The 22,728-nt window shown below is 32.2% G+C and overlaps 3 protein-coding genes across 5 annotated transcripts; all 3 read left to right on the top strand.

The window, feature by feature from the left end:
* The first annotated feature begins 3,371 nt into the window (after positions 1-3,371).
* On the top strand, positions 3,372-5,457 carry LOC149481491 (glycine N-acyltransferase-like protein 3). 2 transcript variants are annotated; one of them, XM_089704752.1, is made up of 4 exons: positions 3,372-3,649; positions 3,724-3,925; positions 4,319-4,554; positions 5,058-5,457. In XM_089704752.1, exons 2-4 carry the CDS (start codon positions 3,725-3,727, stop codon positions 5,452-5,454), a joined length of 834 nt encoding a protein of 277 aa, XP_089560878.1. In that variant the 5' UTR covers positions 3,372-3,649; position 3,724; the 3' UTR covers positions 5,455-5,457. The 2 variants fall into 2 exon arrangements, with proteins under 2 accessions (XP_089560878.1, XP_089560877.1); XM_089704751.1 differs by having other exon boundaries at positions 3,714-3,925.
* Positions 5,458-5,893: 436 nt separating this feature from the next.
* On the top strand, positions 5,894-11,335 carry LOC149481490 (uncharacterized). Its single transcript, XM_089704679.1, has 3 exons — positions 5,894-6,193; positions 6,807-7,042; positions 10,540-11,335. The coding sequence occupies exons 1-3, from the start codon at positions 5,987-5,989 to the stop codon at positions 10,940-10,942; spliced, it is 846 nt and encodes a 281-aa protein (XP_089560805.1). The 5' UTR covers positions 5,894-5,986; the 3' UTR covers positions 10,943-11,335.
* Positions 11,336-15,216: 3,881 nt separating this feature from the next.
* LOC149481489 (uncharacterized) lies at positions 15,217-22,544 on the top strand. Of its 2 annotated transcripts, XM_089704696.1 has the most exons (4): positions 15,217-15,316; positions 18,701-18,856; positions 19,082-19,905; positions 21,157-22,544. In XM_089704696.1, the coding sequence occupies exons 1-4, from the start codon at positions 15,295-15,297 to the stop codon at positions 22,342-22,344; spliced, it is 2,190 nt and encodes a 729-aa protein (XP_089560822.1). In that variant the 5' UTR covers positions 15,217-15,294; the 3' UTR covers positions 22,345-22,544. The 2 variants fall into 2 exon arrangements, with proteins under 2 accessions (XP_089560822.1, XP_089560820.1); XM_089704694.1 differs by having other exon boundaries at positions 19,082-22,544.
* The last annotated feature ends 184 nt before the right edge of the window (positions 22,545-22,728 follow it).

Genomic DNA, 22,728 nt, shown 5'->3' with positions numbered 1-22,728 from the left:
CAACATTTTTAACCGACGCCATTATAGGACGAAATTCTCAATTCAACTGAATTTTTTGTTGGTTCCGTTACCTCCGCACTTTTAACTGGGTGAACCGATGATTTCTTCTACACTAATATTATAAAGAGGAAAACTTTGTTTGTTTGTTTGTTTGTTTGATTGTAATGAATAGGCTCATAAACTACTGGACCGATTTTAAAAATTCTTTCACCATTCAAAAGCTACACAGCTATCCACGAGTAATATAGGATAGGTTTTATCCCGGAAATTCCACGGGAACGGGAACTATGCGAGTTTTTCTTTGAAACCGCGGGCGGAGCCGCCGGCGGAAAGCTAGTGATTCATAAAAATATAAATTATATAACAATAATTCCTTTGCAGTGACTCTCCGAGGAAAAAAGAAATAGATTCATGTTACAAATTTTAAAATCATACATAGAACATTTCCATCGACAAGGTTTTCTGGTATTTATAATATACCGCCTGACAACTTAACCTCCCCTCCAGCTGGTTAGTTGTCAGTCGCTTACATTTTTTGAAGAGACGATCAGCGAGCCAATTGATCTTAAACAGCCGACCAGTGCGGTCTATACCTAAGTGCCATAGCCGTGCCTTGTGATTTATGTAAGATTTAAGAAAACTATCAAGTAAATGTACCAAGTGAAGGAATAATAAAATATGAATTGTGACGAAGGCGTTTTTATTCTACAACCCAACATTCGGGATAATAATAATCAAATAAGGTTTAAATAATAATCATTATAAATATATTTATAAGAAAAACGAAGGTTTTTTCAATATTATTTTTTTGTTAAATTTTTACTTCACGAAAGCGAAAACTCTTCTGAAGACGTCAACTCTCTGGAAAATCTGTTTAATCGGAGGATTTTAATAAGATACTAGATATGTCGCAGTCATCTGGAGGAATCTGCTATTTGATTGAAGACTAGAGCGATTATTGAATGACCACATGTAATTGAATGACTAAAGAACAACTCGTCAAACAATATTCCGAACGTTCTATCCGCTCTGTTCAAAGGGCTATAAATTCGCTAACTATAGTTGGACGTCGTGAGTGATGCTTGTTAAATCAACGTTCGGCCTAGTAATCCAAACAAATATCAGATTTAATCAGATGTCGGCGATGTCTTATAGACACAAATAATGGAAACAATGCTAAAAAACATAAATTTAAAGTTACAACATCATAAATAATAGATTTGATCGGAGCCCTCAGTGCGCGAGTCTAACTCGTACTGGGTAGGTTTTATTTCCTTCTCGAATACCTTTAATCTTCAACTGTACTATAATTTTCCTGTTGCCATGACATGGTGGTACTGATCTACACACGTCACATGCATTTTTTCCAAAGCCACAACAAAATAAATTATCCAAGTTTGCACCCTTATAAAACCAATTCCAAGTTGCCCAATTCCTTCCTTGCCCGCGCCAACATAATATTATGTAAGACTGTTTAACCATAGCGTTGAACATTGTAATAGACCATAGATACCGACACAACTAACACTGTATTCATTGAACGGAAGGGGTCATAACCCATATCAGTCATAGTCATAGGCTCTGGTAACTTCAGTCGCAGGAAAATCACTCATTTTGTAATGTGCTCAAAGATAAACAGTAGAAAAAAATAAACTCAGTTTAAAACACGTTATAATATTTTTGATTTTAAGCTGCTATATAGTCGATAAATAGGCACCAAACTCTTGAAGGGGCATAATATTTTAATGTTTAAAAATCGAAACACATTTTTTTCTCGTCATCATTTCAAAGACGTAAGGGATTTAAAAAATTAACCCCGAACTAACTACAAAATTGACTTGATTGAGATACAAATTTGACCGCCTCCTTGGTACAGTGGTTGACGCGTGAGCGTAGCACCGAGGGGTCCTGGGTTCGATTCCCGGTGGAGACGAAGAAAAAAAAAATGTCTCCGTCTGGTAGGACACAGAAGGCTGATCACCTACTTGTCCCTAAAGAAAATCGATCAGTGAAACAGATGTATAATGCATCTGCCCCTTACCCCACTAGGGGACATGGGACTTCACAAAAAAAAACTACAAAATACATAACAAGTCGAAAAAAACGTGATTTCTTGTCCGTTCCCCTATTTTTTTCGGTGTGTGTAGGTTGCATGCATATATTCCTACTAGGTATGAAGAGATATACAGAGAACACTAAATACATTTGCCTGGTCACCATTACCATTCGATACACCATGACATGGTAGAGGCCGTTCTATAGAATTACGTCAAATAATGTACTTCATCTTTTATATCTCTGTAGGTGAGATGTTCTCCACCCTAACCATCATCAGGTCTCCAGAATATAGTAGAGTCCGTTTTGAATAAAATTAATTTCTAAATCGGTGTTTTCTTAACTGTTCCCCACTCTATAACTTATAATTATTTGCTTAGTCATCTTAAGGTCTCCAGAATGGGTCATGTAGTAGAGACTTTGCTTATAACGGTTAATTTTGAAAGATGAGTCTTCCTACATTACATTTACAACATACATAGTACACAATATTTACTATTCATAAATGTAATATGTTACTGCCTCTCAGAGAAAACATAAATTAGGTAGAAACCACTAACACATTACGATACAATAAGATACATTTTACAATTCCATAATCTTTGGTCACTTTTACTTCAACAATGATGTATATTATAGAGGGCGGTTAAAAAAACAAATTCAAATATAGTGACAGAATCATTAAGGTCATTGAACCATGTAATTGCCTTAATGTGGTGAACAATGACATTAAACACAAACACGACAAGAGGCAACTGGGTAACAATGTCAATTGTCGCTTAAAACTTCGATATGAACCACTTATTTCGCTTTGTAGTACTTCCAGTGTTGCGAACTAGATGGCGTTTTAAAAAATTTGGGGAAAATCCATTCCTGAAAATGGAAATTATGAAAAAACTTATGCTTACGATCTGTCCTTATATAAAAGAAATTGGATTAAATCTCAATAAATTATCATGGTTTCCTTAGTCCTTCTTGGCATTAATTAAACAAACTGGAGCAATAAATTATATATTATTATACTTTATTCGCAGGCGAATTTAAATAATACCTCTTTAAAATAAAATAGTCTATGTAGAGCTTTTAATAATATTTTAATAGTGCCATCTAACGAAGAAATGTAAAAACTGTTTCGAATGTGCATAATGCACTTTCATTTTGTGAATTTAAAAGAAATGTCTTAAATAGAGCAGATACACAATTTGCAAAGTATACTCTATATCTTAAGAACAAGGTACATTATACGATAACACGCCATTAAACATTACCTCTTTCGTTATTTTATATTTCGTTAATTTTATTAGTAATGTGAGCTGCAGACGTGAGTTTATCGGTCAACTTCTTTCAACGATTACCACAATCTCGCAGACAACGAAAAAAGGTTTCTATCAGTCGAAGGAGTTTTGACTACTATTTATAAATTAAACTCATATTCCAATCACGTTGTGACTAGTGTTGTAATTACAATTGTATCTTATCGTGAATTTCAATGTCAAAATGAAATATAATACAGTGCATAATTTTCTATAAATTAATGAAAGTGTGATAAATGTTGGTTGGTTGTTTATTCCATGGCCTGAATTATTAAAGAGAGGTTGGTATAAATTATGAGTGTAAATAATTAATTTTTAATTAAAATATTAAATGAATGTTAATAGACGCTTTCAGAATGGAACCGTTTGTCGAAATTCCACATTCCGCTTGGAATCAATTGAGGGATGCATATACAGAGAATTGGCCCCGACATCTGATAGCCCATACTCTAATGAACACTCAGCTGAAATACCCCGGGATCCTCTCGTACTTGCAGTTGAAAATCTATTGCCCATTCGGCGAACTGGCCAATGGTATTATTGCGATTTCGGATAAGGTATTGTTCAACAAACTATTCTAATGCTATAAGAATAAGTACTTAGTATAGTTCGAGTTCGTTGGATAAGCTCTTATAGAGAAAAAGCCACATTAATTCGGAGAGATTAAGGCTAACTTTTTTAGTTATTCTGGTTTATCACTGGGATTGAGGGAAATTTTTAATTAATAAATAATAACTAGCCGATTACCCTGGCTGTTGTCCATGAAAAATTATGTATTTGCTATTTTTAAATAAATTAATCTTTTTACTTTTATATGAAATATCTCCGAACCATACCAAACATTCAAAGCTGTTAAAAACTTACAGTTAGGTACACAGCGATGCAAGTGTACCTACTTTACCTCTCCACAAAGGACTAGAAACTATTTACATATATATTTTTAATTACAGGAGGAATTTCGGCAAATTATGATCCTTCCACTTGATAGTATTTCAATCATAGAAGAAAGTTTTTTGACGACGAAATTGATAGATTGGAATAAACCACTATTAGTTCAATCAGCTTCCGATGAAGTTATCGAATGTACAAAAAGAATAAGTGCTCATTTCAATTTGGAATTCAAATTTGATGAGAAAGCCAACACGTATTATTTAGATAAACAAAGCGCGCCATTCGAAAACCTGAGGTAATTTCTATGTTACACATATTTCTTTAGTTTCCTCAACTCATCGTGGCTTTTAGGAATTACCCAAAAATTCTTACAACAATGTAAATTTTCCTTGCTTTTAAATATAAATTGATGCATCATTTTGCCTTTCGTACTGGATGACCTAAATTGCATTATCATATCTAATAATAACCAACGTAATTAAACAAATAAACAATTGACATTACTCTCGAACAATAAAACTGGAACACGAGATGACCTACAAGAGCACATACTTTCAGTCATAATCTATACTAATATTATAAAGCTGAAGAGTTTGTTTGTTTGTTTGAACGCGCTAATCTCAGGAGCTACTAGTCCAATTTGAGAAATTCCTTCGGTGTTAGATAGCAGATTCATCTAGGAAGGCTATTGGCTATATTATATTATCACGCTAAGACCAACAGGAGCGGAGCCACGCGGGTGAAACCGCGGAGCGCAGCTAGTTATATTATTTATATTAACACTTTCCCATGTTACAGCTGTCCACCCGATACTTATATCGGACCTCTTACGCCAGAGCACATAGACTTGATCGACAAAACCTGGACATATACGGGTTCTTGGTCTAGGAAATACTTCGAAGTATTGATGAAGAATGGTCTCACCTATGTCCTATATTCTACAAACCATGAACCATTAGCCTGGATAACAGTGGGATCTGAAGGAGCCCTCACCCATCTGTATTGCCTTGAGCCTCACAGACGAAAAGGTTATGCAGAAGTTGTGACAAAATATGCTATTAACGATCAGTTAAAAGCCAACAACGATATTCTATCCTATACTTTGGTAGATAATGTGAAACCCCAAAAACTCTTCAAGAAGTTAGGCTTCCAATACTTTGGCAATGTCAGCTGGGTACTGATAACACCTAAATAAAATTGTTTTATATCTTTTATATTTGTTTCATTTATTACCAGCCTCTTTGAAATATACTATAAGAAAAACAAACTTTATTTAAACACGTAGCTGATTATTCCCTTCACCAATCCACGCTTGCAGCGATTATCATCAGGCTGTTTTGATAAAGATAAAAAATCTTATCGTTATTTTAAACACAACTAGGTAAATTAAGCTTCGTTTGAAATTTTATCTATGATTTATGACATTGAATCGCAATAAAGTGCAATCCTGCAATAAATCAATATACATATTAAATAACGAAATAGCCTTTGTAAATTAGTTAAAAATATACTCTTTGTCTTTTGTAATATAGCTTTTTATATTTATAAATCCACCTACTTTAATGATAACAACAGTTATTCAGCACGTAATTCAAACAACTGATGATTCATTTATCTTGTCAAGCTTGATACACCAGAAGGAAAACAGTAATGCAGTGTGCATTGACCGGCCGTGGACGCGTACAGACTGTGATATTTTAAATATTTCTTGTATTCTGCTTGTTGCCATGTACGAAGACCCGCTAATATTTTTGCCTGTGAAAAGGTGGGGAGATCTCATGCACGAGTTTAGAAAAATATGGCCTCGAGGAATATCTGGGTATACTACTCTTGATATTGAACTATGCATTCTTAAAAACGGCGTCGAATATGGATTTAAAGTGTACTGTCCTTACGGTGATTTGTCGAATGGCTTTGTAGGCATTAACAAAAAAGTGAGTAATAAATCTGATATTATTATGTTTGTGGTTTCTTCATTCTAATTTTTTATGGATTGATTATGTAGATTTCATTGCTGGTTTCGTAGCGTTTTAAATTTTTGCTGATATAAAATGATTCTGATGGAAATAGATTCTTCGCAACTTTCGCAACTTGTCAAATAACTAGATCAAGGTTAAACCTCCTGCGCCTGATCAATTGAAAGAGCCAAATTGCTTACCAAAGTATTGTTGTCTATTTACATGTAGGCGCAGTTATTTTATTTCAAAGTATTATTAGGCGTACAACTTACGGGCTTAAAAGTAAAGTCACTGATAGAATTTCTTTAGGGCCAAGTATGTGATCAGCCTTCTGTGTCCCGCCAGACCGAGATATTTTTTTCTTCGTCTCCACCGGGAATCGAACCCAGGACCCCTCGGTTCTACGCTCACATTGCTCCCGTTCCTGTGGGATTTCTGAGATAAAATCTGTTTGAATCCAAGTTACCCTCTATGTGGGTGCCAAATTTCATTGTAGTCAGTTCAGTAGTATTTGCGTGAAAGAGTAACAAACATCCATACGTACTCACAAACTTTCGCATTTATAATATTAGTATAATTTATATTACAGGCCGAATTCAACGAAGTTATTATTCAATCCCCTAAAGACGATACGAGCGAGCTTATAAAAGCTCTTAAAGAAACAAAAATCATAAACTGGAAACAATCTTTGGAAATACCATTTGCACCACAACACATAAAAAATGTCTTGTTCGCAATACAGAGTGAAAAAAATTTTGAATTTACCAGTATTACATCAACCGAAACTTTTTATTTAGAAAACAATGCACCAATCTATGATATCACGTAAGTATTTAAGAATATTAATAATTTCCTAATATTGCACGCCTCATAAGCGAAGCGTTGAGGTGGGTACTACTGTCACTTCGCGCAAAACATCTGATTTTTTTTGAAGTAAAACTTCTTTAGGCGCGACTAGGGAGTAACTCAGATTTTTTTTCTGACGGAAGTAACGCTTACTATAGTCTGTGTAGTTTCCGCCATTTAAAAATAATAATTCTGATTGGTTGTAAGTATATGTCATATACTACACGCTTCTTGACTTATACGCCAGCTAGTGGCAAATATCATAATCAATTAGGATTATTTATTTTCAAATTTTCAAACGGATCAATTGTGAATAGCAAAGTGAATGAAAAATTCAACAGTTTTAAAAACATTATTTTAAATTGCAAAATTTTTTGAAAATCTCTAAATATACTTGTTTATTTATTACTTTTAAAATAAGTAAATTAAAAATAAAAATAAACATGTTGCGGATTATAATCAATCTATTTTAAATATTGCTGAAGACAAAGTAGTATCCATAGCAACAGATATGTATATAGGTTGTCATTCAGTTGAACAAGAAGCATATGTACGCCAACAATTTCATAAAATGATTTCAGTTATTGATACAGGAGGATCGCCTTATGAAATCATATTAGTTCTTAACAAATTTTACATTATTACAACCAATATTGATGTATCTGATGGCTTAGCCAACGGTTGTGTTGGAAAGTTAGTGTATATTGAACGTGATGACAGTGATAACATCATACGCTTATGGCTTGAGTTTCCTGGTAAGATAGGAGAGAAAATTAGGAAAAAAGCTGCCCATCATATTCAAACTCTAAACATTAGTAGAACAGCAGTCCCAATTTTATGAAGATCGTCATCTGTACCAATGAATAGAAATAAGACAATATTTGCAAAGAGAAATCACTTTCCATTAGTATCTGCTTGTGCGCTTACAATACATAAGTCTCAAGGTGGTACTTTTGATCAAATCGTTTATGAATACAATAAAAGTCACAGTCAGCAGCTGTTATATGTAGCATTATCACGAGTAACTGATATAAATGGATTGTTCATTGTCTCAAACACCGATGACAACAAATTTTATCATGGAAGAAAGCGTCCAGGGGGAATAGTTGATTTACAGTGTGAATTTGAAAGACTTTCAAATTCTCGCCTAATAACACAACAGGAAGAATTATATAACCTTGTAAATGAGAGTAACATTACACTATTTTCCTTCAACTGCCAAAGTTTACGTGCTCATGTTTCTGATCTGAATGATAAAGTATTAAAAAGGTCCACATTGCTGTTATTTTCCGAAACTTGGATGAAAAATGACGAACAAATTCTTATTGAAAATTTTTATTGCGTTACCCAATACAAACGACCCAACTCAACTGCTGGTGGAGTAGCTGTATATCATTCATCTACAGATACACTGAACAATGTAACACCAATTCAAAATATTTCACAAACGATATTATCACAAATTTCCGATGAGGTTTCACAAATTGGTGACATCGCCTTGGTTCGATGTGTTAATACGAATGACCAACCTGTGATTATCGTTGTTATTTATATTTCTACAAATACTAGCCTGACAAATATCATAAAATTTATTCATCAGCAATTACTTCACTTCACAATTGAAGGTTCTCGACTTTTAAATAGTAATTATCATGAATTACCGATGATTCTAACTGGAGATTTTAATGTTAATTTTCGCTCTCAGGAATCTCAGCCGTTAATTGATTTTTTAGAAGAAAAATTTGATTTATCTATGAATACTTCTCGACTTCATTCAACAACGCGTTTCGGTACAACGATAGATGCTGTATTTTCAAGAAAAGTAGCAAATTTAGAGAGTAAAATTTATGTTTCACATTATAGTTACCACAAACCTATAATTTCGTACGTAAGAAATTATTATGACATTCAATTACCTGTTTCGAATGAATAATATTAATATAACATTTAAATAATCTTTGTAAAGCACATGAATAATAAATATAATTAAATTATAATATAATATTTATTTATTTAAGTTAATATTTAATCATTTCAGTGATATATGTCGTCAACGCCAAAGAAGTTTTACTTCAATCGCGCGTAAAGGTTACACGCACACACTTTTTTTTATAATATTAACTCGTGACATTATTGTATTGCCGCCGGTCCTTCATAAGTGTACAAAGTTATGGCAGTGTTGAAAAATGATAGCGCTATATAGTGCCATCACTTTCCCACACTGGAAATTATATTGAAATCTATACTCATATATTATACATCTGAAGAGTTTGTTTGTTTGTTTGAACGCGCTAATCTCAGGAACTACTGGTCCGATTTGAAATATTCTTTCGGTGTTAGATAGCCCATTTATCGAGGAAAGCTATAGGCTATATATCATCACGCTAAGAACGGAGCAATGAGGGTAAAACCGCGGAGCACGGCTAGTAATACATAAACATGGAATTATGAAAATATGCATTTACGCCAAATTTATACTCCCATAGGGTCCCGGGATCACCTATACTTGTACTATAAAAAATAATGTGTAGGAATTCTTATATATAAAAATGAATCGCAAAATGTGTTGGTAAGCGCATAACTCGAGAACGGCTGAATCGATTTCGATAATTCTTTTTTTATTATATTCCTTGAAGTACGAGGATGGTTCTTATGTAGAGAAAACGTAAACATGTACCACGGGCGAAGCCGGGGCGGACCGCTAGTACATTAATATAATTAACCTGATAAAATTTGACCCTGTTATGTTACCTATGTAACGTTTTACCACGATTTACGAAATTAGAACAAATAGCTGTGTGGGTGAATGAAAGCTGTATTTTATGGCTTCACGCTATTTCATTTGGAATTATTACCTTTTTAATTAAAACCAACATATCATCTAGTATTATGATATTTTATAAAAATTTATTGATAGACGGAAACTATCTGTAGAGACATATTCTTTGGCAATATTTTGGAACAATGTACCTTCAAATTATTTTGCTACTTAAGTACAGTTTTAAATACTATTGATATAACTTTGATATCATATCAGGGTATTATTTAAGTCTAGCAAGGTCGATGCCATTATATTATCACTAAATAAATTGCATTGTTACTTATAAAACATTTAATCATTAAATAAAGTGCATAATTATTATAAGGCAATAAAATTAAAATTACATTATTTATCTATATTGTGATATTATGAAGGATATCTGAAAATAATTCTAAGAAAAGTCAAAGCCAAGGTGAAAGTGAAATTTAGGATGTATGCATGCAATTAATTCATAGATAAAAAGATTCTTTTTTAACTTGCATATTAATTTTAATTTTTACCCACCCGTAATGTGCGAGGATGTATAGCGAGCAATGTGTTTATAAATAACCAATAGTATCGCTTCAAACGCATCAAACTTCAATCTGCTAATTATCTTATACAAGCGTGTTTTTAATTGTAAACTATATTAATTACTTATTATTTCAATTTTCAGATTACCACCAGGGTTTACATTCAAGTTGTTACCTATGGAGTACGTTAAACTAGTAGACGATGTTTGGCCGCATCGCTACCCATCTTCGGTGTGGTACTTCGAGCTGCTAATAAAAGCCAAACTTGGTTATGGACTGTTCAATAACAACGAACTTATAGCCTGGTGTTTTGTCAAGGAAATGGGCGCACTTGGACACCTCTATACATTAGAACAACACAGAAGAAAGGGTTATGGTGAAATGGTACTGAAGCTAATGTCAAATAGATTGAGAGAAGAAGGCAAACAGGTCGTGGCGTTTTGCGTTGTTGGCAATCAAAGTGCTAGGAATATGTACGTGAAACTCGGCTTTAGTCTAACTGAAACTGTTCATTGGTGTAATATTCAACCTATATCAAACGATTGAGTGATTTTGCACTATTTCATATTTAAATATGAAAATTGTTTATTATTGTGCAGCAATTGTGATAGAAACATTGAAAGTAGCTTAGTCCTTTGCAAATTATTCACTCTGAGTAGATTCTAAACAGTATGTAATAGTCATGTATGTAACGCTTGTAATTCTAGGAATTCATTAAAACTCGACCTCTTTCTTTACATTTGTATTATTTTCTTTTACTTTTATACCTACAAGTGCTTCTGAGGTGCAAATTGGATTTTACAAAATAACTTTATATTAGTTAACCACATATATTTTGTGGAGCAGGGTTGATAATAAATGAGGTTTCATTGTTAAAATATAAGTATGTACTATATTTATTACACTGAGCCATTTTAATCTAGTTAATATTTTTCTATTCATATTTGTAAAAATCGAAATAAATTGTTTAAACAATATTTTGTGTTTTACTAAATACATTGTGAACAGAGTACGTATAACTTCTATATCATTTAATATCCGTTTATATTATTATTATTATCTCATAAAAAAAGAAAAACCACATTAAATTAGATAAATTATTCCTTTGATCTTTCTCTACAACCGTCAATTTACATATTATTTTCTTTGAGTCAATATTGAATCAAAATAAATCATTTAATAAATGTTCATCACGTAATATGTTAAACATTTTTCATTATATAATTATTACGAGAATTATCATAAGAATCTAGGTTACTAATCCCTTATAGGTGAGTCGATTTATGGGACCTTTAGCCTACTACAATATAACCAAATTATCGTATGGACTCATTCTTCGATTGCATCACAGATAGCTTGAGAATCATTATTTAAAACTTTTTTACAATTTTAGCATATTAAATAGGTTTTTTAAGAGTTTAAATTTGAATTACACGTTAACTATAAAGCGAACCGATAGAAGGAATCTATACCAAAAGAATGGGATAAACTTCAGAAAAAAAAATATTTTAAATAGTAAGTAAGCAAGTTAAATATAATGTAAGCAATTTAAGTCTGTAAGCAAGTTAAATGTAAAGAAAATGTTTTTCTTTCTTTGTTTTAAATTCCTCCCGCATATAGACCATTATTACCTAATAAGCAAAATTTGTGTCAAAGACTTTGTTTAAATTCCATCAATAAAAAACACTTATTATTACGGGAACGGGGGACTTTAAGCATTAGATACCTATATGTATAATTCCTCTTTACCTATGTAGTAACGAGGCTTTAAAATGCATTTAATTTACAAAATTGTAGTTTTTCGCTATATTTATTATCCCACGATGTTCATTAAATAAATTGTGACGGATAGTTTTCAATGGAAAAGTTCCCACGATTCATTTATTCAATAAAAAGACAAAATCATTTATAAGTGCATTACTTGGATTACGCATGTCAATATTTAAGTTTAATCTTCAACGATGTTATTATCCAATAAAATATAATCTAAAGATGAAATTTGTTTTTTTGATTGAACGCGGTAAACTCAGAAACTCCTGGACCGATTAGATTATAATATTTAGTTTCTGAAGTTTTCTTAACTGTAAGGACAATAGTTAATACATACTTACCTACTTAATAAAAATATGATCCTGTTTCTAAGTTTTTGAAGTAGGATGTTGCAGTAGTCTTTCAACTTAGGTAGGCCTACCTATTTTTGAAATAGCATTCTAATTTCTAATATAACCATTACGCACTGCGTATGTAAAAATGAATATAAACTTACACCCTGGGATAATCTTCGCTAATAATTGATCAACAATACAATATTCACATGGCAATTACGAAAACCGATAAGACTACGCATGTATAATTTTACTGAACTGCAATAGTGTTGCTATAGCTCTAATGAGTGTCACAATTCTCATGATTAGTGCTTTTATTAATTTGTAAACACGACTTCTTGTACCAGATTACGGTAATTATCTGTTCATTTTTATATTTGTGCAATGATTGCTTCGTTTATTTCTTGCGATGATGCCATAAGTTAGTCGTAATGAACTGCGTCGTTTGCTAAAGTGGTATATGTTTTATGTTACTTTTCCAGTCTTAAAAGCTCTTTAATTATGTGCAATTGAAATGCATATCTTACCTAATGTATTGAAAATTAAGGAATGCTTTTATAAGCCTTAATTTCTTCTAATAGGGACACAGCTCTTTCTTGAGAGCACAGGTCATCCAACACGCTGGGTAAGTTCGGGTTGGCAGATGTCATTTGTCGTCGAACTTTTAATACTTGGACATCGCGGTTTTCTGACGCTGTTTTCTTTCACTGATTGATGCGTTGATGGGTCTCTAACCTCCGACTTTTGACTGAAGTCTGAAATCTAAGCACAAAGCCACTGCTCTATTCAATTTGAGTCTCCAACTTTTTTTAAGTCGGTTTAAAAGCAAATTATAACAGTTACATGTGCTGTCGTATTCAACGTTCTTTGGAATGATTGTTAAAAGGTGAACACATAGCACTATTAAGAATATCAAGATGTATCTATTTAGAAATTTTAGTGTTTTAATTTTATTACATTTATCCTATACGATTAGGACTGTTTACTTCATATGAGGACTGTAAAAAAACTGCATAGGTTATTGAACAAAGGCTAAAGAAATGGAAAGTGCATTTGTGGGAAAAACTCAATTAACAGGAAACGATTGAGAATGGACTGCTAATAAGAAATGACGGCACATCGACTCGATGGCATGCCAATTTCCATCACACATAGACAATGGCTTAACCTCAGTGATATTTAAAACTAGACGGAAGAAATAATTCATAGTTTTTGTTTATTCAAGCACTATAACGATTAATATAATTCAACTGACAAAAATAAGAATCGTTCGTCGAACCCTTAATCGAAAGACAAAGAAAATTATTTAAGACAGTAACTAAACTTTACTATATAGTAGTTTTTAAATTGACAAGTTAATACAACTTTATTAGTTTACTAGCTGTGCCCCGTGGTTTTACCCGAAGTGCTCCGTTCCTGTTAGTTTTAGCGTGATGTTATATAGTCTTCCTCGATAAATGGGTTATCTAACACCGAAATAATTTTACAAATCGGATACGTAGTTCCTGAGATTAGCGCGTTCAAATAAACAAACAAACAAACTCTTTAGCTTTATAATATTAAGTATTTTCTCGTTGATGAGCTCGAAGCCTTGACTTCAAGCTCCTCCTGAAAGATTTCAAACAAAAAATACACGCACACCTGTAAAGAAAAGAGTTATAATATTAAACAATACAATGCATCTGCCCGCATAGCTTTAGTAGAGTACTAGAGGTAACGGAATTTCACTTACCTACTTATTTTTACCGTAGTTTAGTTTAAAAAGTAAAAAGTGAAAAAATAAGACGAAAGACGAAAATCATTGACGCTTTACAATTTGCACTAAAACAGAAATGGCAATGGGCGGGACATATAGCAAGATGCACGGACAAAAGATGGACACTGGAGACAACTATATGGAAAGGGCCGAAGGGAAAAAGAAATGTAGGACGCCCTAAAAAAAGGTGGATAGAAGATATAAAAAATATAGCAGGAAACGACTGGAGATCAAAGGCAATGGACAGAGATACCTGGAAAAGGTTGGAGGAGGCCTATACCCGAGAAGGGGTTCCGATCAATGGTTCTGATAGATAAGCAAGCTGTGATAGAATGTTACATCTAAAATGAAAAAAAAAATAGAAAAAAATAAATTAATTAAGTATTAGTAATTAAATTTTAAGCTAAGAAATAGTGTAATTTGTTTTTATATTGAAAATAGCTTTAAGTATATGTAAACTATCTGTATCAACTTGTGGATTGGAAATAAACGGGCTTTTTATTTATTTATTTATTTTACTTATTTTTACCGAGTCTAAATTTCCAAAATCTGTTCTAATTCATCTTGCTGGGATAAAGATGAACATCTAGCACAATATCCATTGATTCTGTATCAAAAATCTGTTGTTTACATCTTTATAAATCAACTAGCTGTGCCCACGGTTTTACCCGCATTGCGGCGCTCCTGTTGGTCTTAGCGTGATGATATATGTATTATAGTGATATATAGCCTATGGCATTTTTCGATAACTAGTAGACTAGGTTCCTGAGATTAGCTCGTTTAACCAAACAAACAAACTCTTCAACTTTAAAATATTAGATACATATAAGCTTAATAATCGAACATGCCTATTCAACCTTAACTTAATCTCATAAGACTTAAAATCGATCAAAATCAATGATTGCAAAACAAATGACACTACCTTCTCATGGTAGGGCGCATTACCATAGGCGACAAGACAAGCATTTGTTTACGCGCATACGTTGATATGTCGCTTGATCGAGTGACTGTGACATTGTGATACACGTGATTATAATATGTGGAAGTTTATTATTTTTGGTAAGTTTGTTGTTTTATCGAAACATCGGTAAGAAAAGCGTTATATTATGTCGGTTGGGTATTCTTGAAGGAATATGTAGAGCGTTCAGGGTACAATTTTATTCGATTTTAATTAATTTTATCAGCTCAAATTAAGGATTTACAAATAATATTATGTACACAGTTATTAAATTGTTTACATCTTCAATTAAAAAATTAATTATCGACGCTTTATTTTAATTCGTTACTATCTGAAATTAATATTCATGCAAATACTTACTAAAATAACATATTGATTGTAATTTGTTTTACTAAAAGTTCCTCTTAACATAAGCTGCCTGTGTTATTATAAAATATTATCTACTGAATTCGATCGATATGGATAACTATAAACGTAAAAGCTTTATTAGAATCAGTCCAACTTTTCGGAGGTTAGCCAAAACTTATAGACTCACTAGCTTACCGCCCGCGTCTTCGCCCGCTTTGTCTAAAACCCAATAAATTATATACTAAAACCTTCCTCTTGAATCACTCGTTCTATTAAAAAAACCGCATCAAAATCCATTGCTCAGTTTTAAAGATTTAAGCATACATAGGGACATAGGGACAGAGAAAGCAACTTTGTTTTATACTATGTACCGATGATAATAAGCTATTAATTTTACATTAGAAATAGACGGATATAATAAGATATTCTTTTGATTCGATTAAATTAATATTTTCATCTAATGTGATCCTTAGTTCGGACAAACGACCCGCCCACAAACAAAACAAACTATCTCTACATTATCCATTTTTTTTAATACAGTACCTACAGGTTCACAGTTTCGTTGTCTTTTTCTTTTGTTAATATTCAAAATCAACAGTTCATACATGGTTTAGACTTCAGACAGTCTCAAAAAAAAATTGCAAAAGAAATAAAATCAAATAATCAAACGCAGTTGATGTTTAGAGTTAATCTATACTAAATACTATGTATTAATATTATAAAGGCTTAAGCTGAAGAGTGTCTTTGTTTGAACGCGCTAATCTCAGGAACTACTGGTCCGTTTGGAAAAAAAATTTCGGTGTTAGATAGCCCATTTATCGAGGAAGGGTATAGGCTATATACCATCTCGCTAAGAGCACTGCGGGTAAAACCTCGGTGCACAGCTAGTTAATAATAATCAATTACGAACTTACCATAGACAATGAAATCTATCACGAAATTGTGAAAGCTATTGAATAGGCATAGGTACCTACCTAACTTATGTTCACTAAGACATAAAATGCATAATCCATACTAATATTATAAATGCGAAAGTAACTCTGTCTGTCTGTCTGTTACTCAATCACGCCTTAACTACTGAACCAATTTGCATGAAATTTGGTATAGAGATATTTTGATACCCGAGAAAGGACATAGAATAGGTTTTATCCCGGAAATTCTACGGGAACGGGTTTTTCTTTAAAAACGCGGGCGAAGCCGCGGGCGGAAAGCTAGTACAATATATGTCATCACATCTAATTTCTATAGCCTACTTTGCCTTATTTATCAACATTTCATTCAAAATGACACTGCCTATACGTTTACTATGAAATATGGTAATATAAGGTAAGATATCCAAAAGATATCTATAAAAATAATTCATGTGACAGTTATATAGAGGCTCGTTTACATTGCATCACTCGAAGGCGGGAAATGACCACAGATTAGATAATATAGACCATAAATATTTGTTTTTAAGCAAATGATTTTAGTAGGTGCGTGCTATTTACAAAGATATAAATAAAACTAAACCGCAAATAGAATTTATGGCTTAAAGTGTTATAAATTATGTTCTTAAATTAGTTTATTTATATTTGATAAATCAAAAAATATAATACATCGATAGAAGTTGAATGCTCTTTCCTTAAACAAAATAGAATATAGAACCTGATATTGTTTTTACTTTAAGTGTATTTCTTATCTGTTACCTACGTTTATTTTAATTCAACAAGTTAGCCAGTTCGTAGACAGAACTTTTGGTTAGAATTTAAATAATAAAAATCGCATCTTTTCTACCTTTCTTGTTAGAATTTTAAAAAGGAATTTCAAGATTCTTGCTTATTCTACTTCGTTTCGTTTTGCGTGAGAATTTACATTACTGTAACATCTTATGGTTATTATAAAGGTAAAAAATAATTTTAGAAATATTTGTGACACTGTTCTTTCATTATACTTATTAGGTATATTATTATTAATTAACTTTGGAAAAAATTGCAGATTTGATCGAGCAGTTTGTGCTTAGCACCACATTTGGAAATTCTTTTTTTGCGTTTATAAATGACTGTAAAACGCCCGTACAAAATAAAGTTATTAAATTAAAGTTTTTAAATATCTTGAAGACATTTTGATTATTAATGAATTGCTGCACAGATGAGAATTGGCACTATGCTTCCTGAAAAAGGAGAGGAATAATATTATTAAATTAGGAATAAAATAAACAAGATTGTTCAAATATTATGTATTTATCTTCATATTATTTCTCAGAAAAATAAGCGTCAATAACTTTAATAATGAAATCAATGGTGCAGACCAAAGTAGACTTACGTTTTATTAAAATCAGTTTTAAGATAACATAGGCCGAAACATGATATAGTTAGGATGCAAACTACATGCAACAGGAAACTTAATTTGGTTCTTGAGTTAAGGATAGGCATTTATCGTTGAATAATAATTCAAACAATTAGTTCAATTTTCCGAATGTCTTTAAATTCTACGAGTTGTCGGTTGCATTGACACGCTTTTTCTACCAAGTTTCTGTCAACGTAACAAAAACTGTGAGAATTGTCCTCTAGTACAGTTTGCAACATAATATTATTGTTCAGGAAAATATAGTTTTAATTGTAAGAAAGTTTATGTCGTTCGAGTCATTGTTTCTATCCTTGCTCATTGTAGTATCAAAAATGTACGATGTCATTGTGCGTGGTTACTTAGGTATAGCTACTTAGTTATTTCACACGAATCGAGTTCTGTATGGGCATATCTATAATAGATAAGTTTTCTCACGTTAATTCGTATGTTATGTATTATATTTGTCACTACTCTTATTGATTTTGTGAGAAACTAATAACGATACAAGAAAAATATAATATTTAGAAATACATTTTTTTTTGCTTCCTATGGCTATGACGGTTATTTATGCAAGAGTGGAAAAAATAGTTATCAATACCAATTTCGATAGAATATTAAGGGTGAAAATAAAGCGCCAAAATACCCAAAAATTATTTAGAATTTTACAATTAAGAAAAATTTTACTATATTAGCTTCATTATTTTTAAAAAGGTATATAATTCTCTTCTCACGTCGTATTTTTTACAAGACAACACGAATCCAGACCATTTAGCAAAAACTTTAAATAATACATTTTCTTTATTTTACAGCAAGCTGCATCCCATGGGTGACGTCACAATTCAATCAACGTGACCATGACCAATCATGGAACATCAAATTAGCAGTGCCTGGATCGCCAGGCGGAGACTATCCTACCCTCAACTCGATACCTCGAACCTCCTTCACTTGCGCGGGAAAAGCACCAGGTTTGATATATATTTAGTTTTAATTTACCTGATACATTGCCTAGACTTCCAATTAGATCAATTAAATACTTTTTTTTTCAGGACTCATTTAATAATGTATTCTTTATTTATTAATCTTGCTCATATATAACACTAATGCTTTTTTAATTGCTCATATATAAACTAACTCCTTTGATGTCGTATATTCTGATTTAAATAAATGTAACATTAATTATGTTTTTTTAGGTTATTATGCAGACCAAGAAGCAAACTGTCAAGTATTCAAAGTTTGTACTGCAGGAGCTACGTATGGATTTCAATCATTTTTATGTCCCAATGGTACATTATTTAATCAAGCCGTTTTCGTTTGTGATTGGTGGATGAATGTCAACTGTGGAAAATCTCAAGAATTTATTAACAAAAATCCACGCTTTGGAAAAATTCAATTAGGACCACAGTTAATACAGGACGTTAAGAAAATGATTACCCATCCTATGAGAAATCCATATAACTCAGGTTTCCTCCGAAATAATTTAGTTGTCATGCAGGAATACAAACCCCCCACAGAACAACTTTATCCCAATGGAGCAATTATACCCAACCAAAATAATAATAAAAATAATATATATGTACCATATAAATCACAATACAGAAATATTCAATCGAGTATAGAAAACTCAAACGATATAAACTTTGCAGCATCTACCGCTGCACCACAATACTTTTCCAACTTTAACTCAATTCAGAATACACCAACAAAACAGTATGTTGACTATCAAAGAACTCAAAACGCAAAAATAAATACTATTCAAAACGGCCGCAACGGCTACTTACTACAGGGACAAAAGGAACCAACACCACAGCTAAATTTCCAGAAGTTACAAGCGCAAAAGACTCTACAAGGACAATATAACTTCAACTTCAATGGCAATATACAAACAAAACAAAAAGATTATTCATTTAACAAATTGAATCAAGGAAAGCCTCCTGCCACCCAACAAATAAGTCAACCACCAAGCTTTAACAACAACAATGGTGTTTCAACAAAAACAGAGGCAAAACAAAACTTGGTAAGTACAGAAGCCACACCAACTATTATATCAAAAACAATAGCTTTCAAAACAATATTACCCGGTGAAAAACCTGGGCGTCCGAAATCTAGAATCACATTTAAAACATGGATCCTTAAACCAAAAAATGCAAAGCTGATTGTAGAAAATACTTCGTATACTACACCCAAATCTCGCGTTTATAAATCCATCCCCCAAAATAAGTCAGAAAAGTTGTCATCATCGGTTGAACCTTATGTTTATGATGTTCCACAAAATAGTCTTGATCTTACCGATAAAAATAACTTGTACTTTTACAATCAGCCTACCACTTCTAATCTCATTGCAACTACTCCTAATTACAATTCACGCTATGATTTACCTACCACATTCCGTCCTGCGTTATCCAGCAGAATATATTTGACACCACTACCAGATGCAACTATAGCAACAACGCCGTCTGAATCTCTTTATGAATCACCATCGACTTATGCCTCACTTAGTAACACATATATTCCACCTATTGAATCGGAAAAATTGTCTCGACAATATTTATCTCCAGTATTTGAATCACAACAATTACAATTAAAGAAAAATGCACGATTAACGGCAGCATCTTCGTCTGCATCTCCACCATTTGAATTATTTAGTAATAAAAATAATCGTAGGCCCACCGTAGGCGTAACAAAACAGACGCAAATTAATACTAATAATAATAACGTAAAATTTACTGATGTGCCTACAGAAGAAAAAGTAGCCACATCAATTAATAATATAATAAAAAATACTTTTAATGTGCCACAGTCCACGAAAAAGCAAATATCTCAATATAGACAATCGAATAGCATAAACCAAAATATATTAGGAACTCAAATATATACCGGTAGCAAAGAGGAACTTACTTCGGAATTTCCTTCTGTTAAAACGAAAAGTGCAAAGTTAGTGGCAAGTCCTTCAACAGACTTACAACCACCTATAGAAAACGTTCAAAGTTATGTATCATCGAATAAATTTTCCAATTTACCTTACTATAAAGAGCCCACTAACACCATTGAGAGGACTGTTTCAATAAAAATAACATTACCCGAAAGAATTGCAAAATATTTGTTTAGGAATGACAGTCAAACTACTTCCGACGATGTAGAAATCCTTAATACTGGAAGTAGTAATTATTTAGTATATGCAAATAATTTACCGTCAAATTCTGGTTCTTCGCCAATTCCTATTGGAAAATTATCATTAATTAAAAATTCTAATCTTTCAAATTCACAGGATTTGGTGTTTTCGTTTTTGGCTGACTCTTTAAATGCTGCGAAAGAATACAGCAACATAGCACAACAGAACATACAATCTTCTACAAATACACCACCGAACAATTTAAGAAACAACGACGATCAACGAATTTCTAACAAAATATCACAGTTAACATCATCACAATTCGTAAGGAATAATAATGCGATAAGAAATAACAATATACAACAACTTTCACCACAATCTCAAGTTATTTCAAGAAATAAAGAATCTTCACAATTCACCAATAACCGACAACAACAGCAACAAGGATTCCAACAACCAAAACTACAGCAAATAACAACACCTTCACAACCTTTCATTCAAAATCAACTACAGGCTGCACGAATTCAAGATTCCAGAAACAATATACAAAACGCTCAAAATCAAAACATATACAGTGGTCAATTATATCAACATCCTGTTCCTGAAGTCACCCGAGATTATTACAATTCACCAAACAATCAATTGAAACAGCAAAATAATGACTTTGAAATCATTCCATCACAACAGATACCGTTTTCATACCAACAAAATTCTAATAATCAGGAATCATCCAGTGAACAAAACAGTATACAAACTAAAGAATTGAAAAATTTAATTCAATCTGGAAATGGAATAACAGCCCAGTTGCAAGATAGCATTGTAGGAACACTACCTCATCCAATAGAAAGTGACAAATTATTAACATATAAGAAAGACCAATCCTATTATATATTTTCACAATTAAATAATAACGACCATGAAAATAATCAAATAAATAACGAAAAATCGAACGATAAATCGAATGCAGCATTGCAATTCATTCCATCAGTTGCATTTAAGCTAAATGATGTAAATGAGCAGCAGAACTTTTTAAATAGATTTAACATAAATGATTTTGGTGTACCTCAAGGCTCAGTTAATGGTTACAGAAATCCAAATCAAAGACAAGACATCAGCACTGATATAGATTATACAGTAAATCACCCTAACTTTGGCGATAGAATTAATAAAGTTGATACATTGTATGATGGGCCATCTTCATACAACGCTCCTCAAACCTCATATAATTATGAAAGGCCACAGCAATTAATAGATAATAATCAAAATTCCAAAATAGAAGATTTAGATAGTAATGAACCCAATGGTTATCCCAAAACGTCTCCACTAAGAAAATTTAACACGTAAAGGTCCCCTTAGCGTAGTACATAGTACCTAATGTAAATTTAAGAAGTCCAATTAAGGTTAAGGTATTTATAAGGAAATATTATTTATGTTATGTTAACGATGTAAGTTCAAATATTTACGTTATTGTAAAGATAATTTGTATGTCGTTGTAAAGTTAATAAAAACTGTGAATTTAAAGTGTAATAAAATATATTATTGAAGAGTCGTTGTCCGTTGCTTATTTTTTCCCATATTGTATATTTATATAATAATCTAATAATATGATCTTATATTATTTTAAGATCATATTATAATATTTACGAGAGTTTGAAAGTTTTGAAATAAAACAAAAGCGAAAAAACTATTATTGACGCTACTTAATAATTAATATCTCACATTTATTAT

This window comes from Colias philodice, chromosome 16, assembly GCF_061535455.1.
Source record: "Colias philodice isolate Cphi_HAF_F1 chromosome 16, ilColPhil1 Martin Lab GWU primary, whole genome shotgun sequence".
NCBI classification, from domain to species: Eukaryota; Metazoa; Arthropoda; class Insecta; order Lepidoptera; family Pieridae; genus Colias; species Colias philodice.
The sequence above is the reverse complement of the archived record's forward strand: the minus strand, read 5'-3'. Positions and strand labels throughout refer to the sequence as shown.

Coding starts and splice junctions, on each gene's coding strand:
- LOC149481489 (XM_089704694.1), top strand. CDS start 15,295: ATGTGGAAGTTTATTATTTTTG. Junction 15,317..18,700: donor GTGGAAGTTTATTATTTTTG/GTAAGTTTGTTG, acceptor TTTATTTTACAG/CAAGCTGCATCCCATGGGTG. Junction 18,857..19,081: donor TTGCGCGGGAAAAGCACCAG/GTTTGATATATA, acceptor ATGTTTTTTTAG/GTTATTATGCAGACCAAGAA.
- LOC149481491 (XM_089704752.1), top strand. CDS start 3,725: ATGGAACCGTTTGTCGAAATTCCACATTCCGCTTGGAATCAATTGAGG. Junction 3,926..4,318: donor TTATTGCGATTTCGGATAAG/GTATTGTTCAAC, acceptor TTTTAATTACAG/GAGGAATTTCGGCAAATTAT. Junction 4,555..5,057: donor GCGCCATTCGAAAACCTGAG/GTAATTTCTATG, acceptor CCCATGTTACAG/CTGTCCACCCGATACTTATA.
- LOC149481490 (XM_089704679.1), top strand. CDS start 5,987: ATGTACGAAGACCCGCTAATATTTTTGCCTGTGAAAAGGTGGGGAGAT. Junction 6,194..6,806: donor TTGTAGGCATTAACAAAAAA/GTGAGTAATAAA, acceptor TTTATATTACAG/GCCGAATTCAACGAAGTTAT. Junction 7,043..10,539: donor GCACCAATCTATGATATCAC/GTAAGTATTTAA, acceptor TTCAATTTTCAG/ATTACCACCAGGGTTTACAT.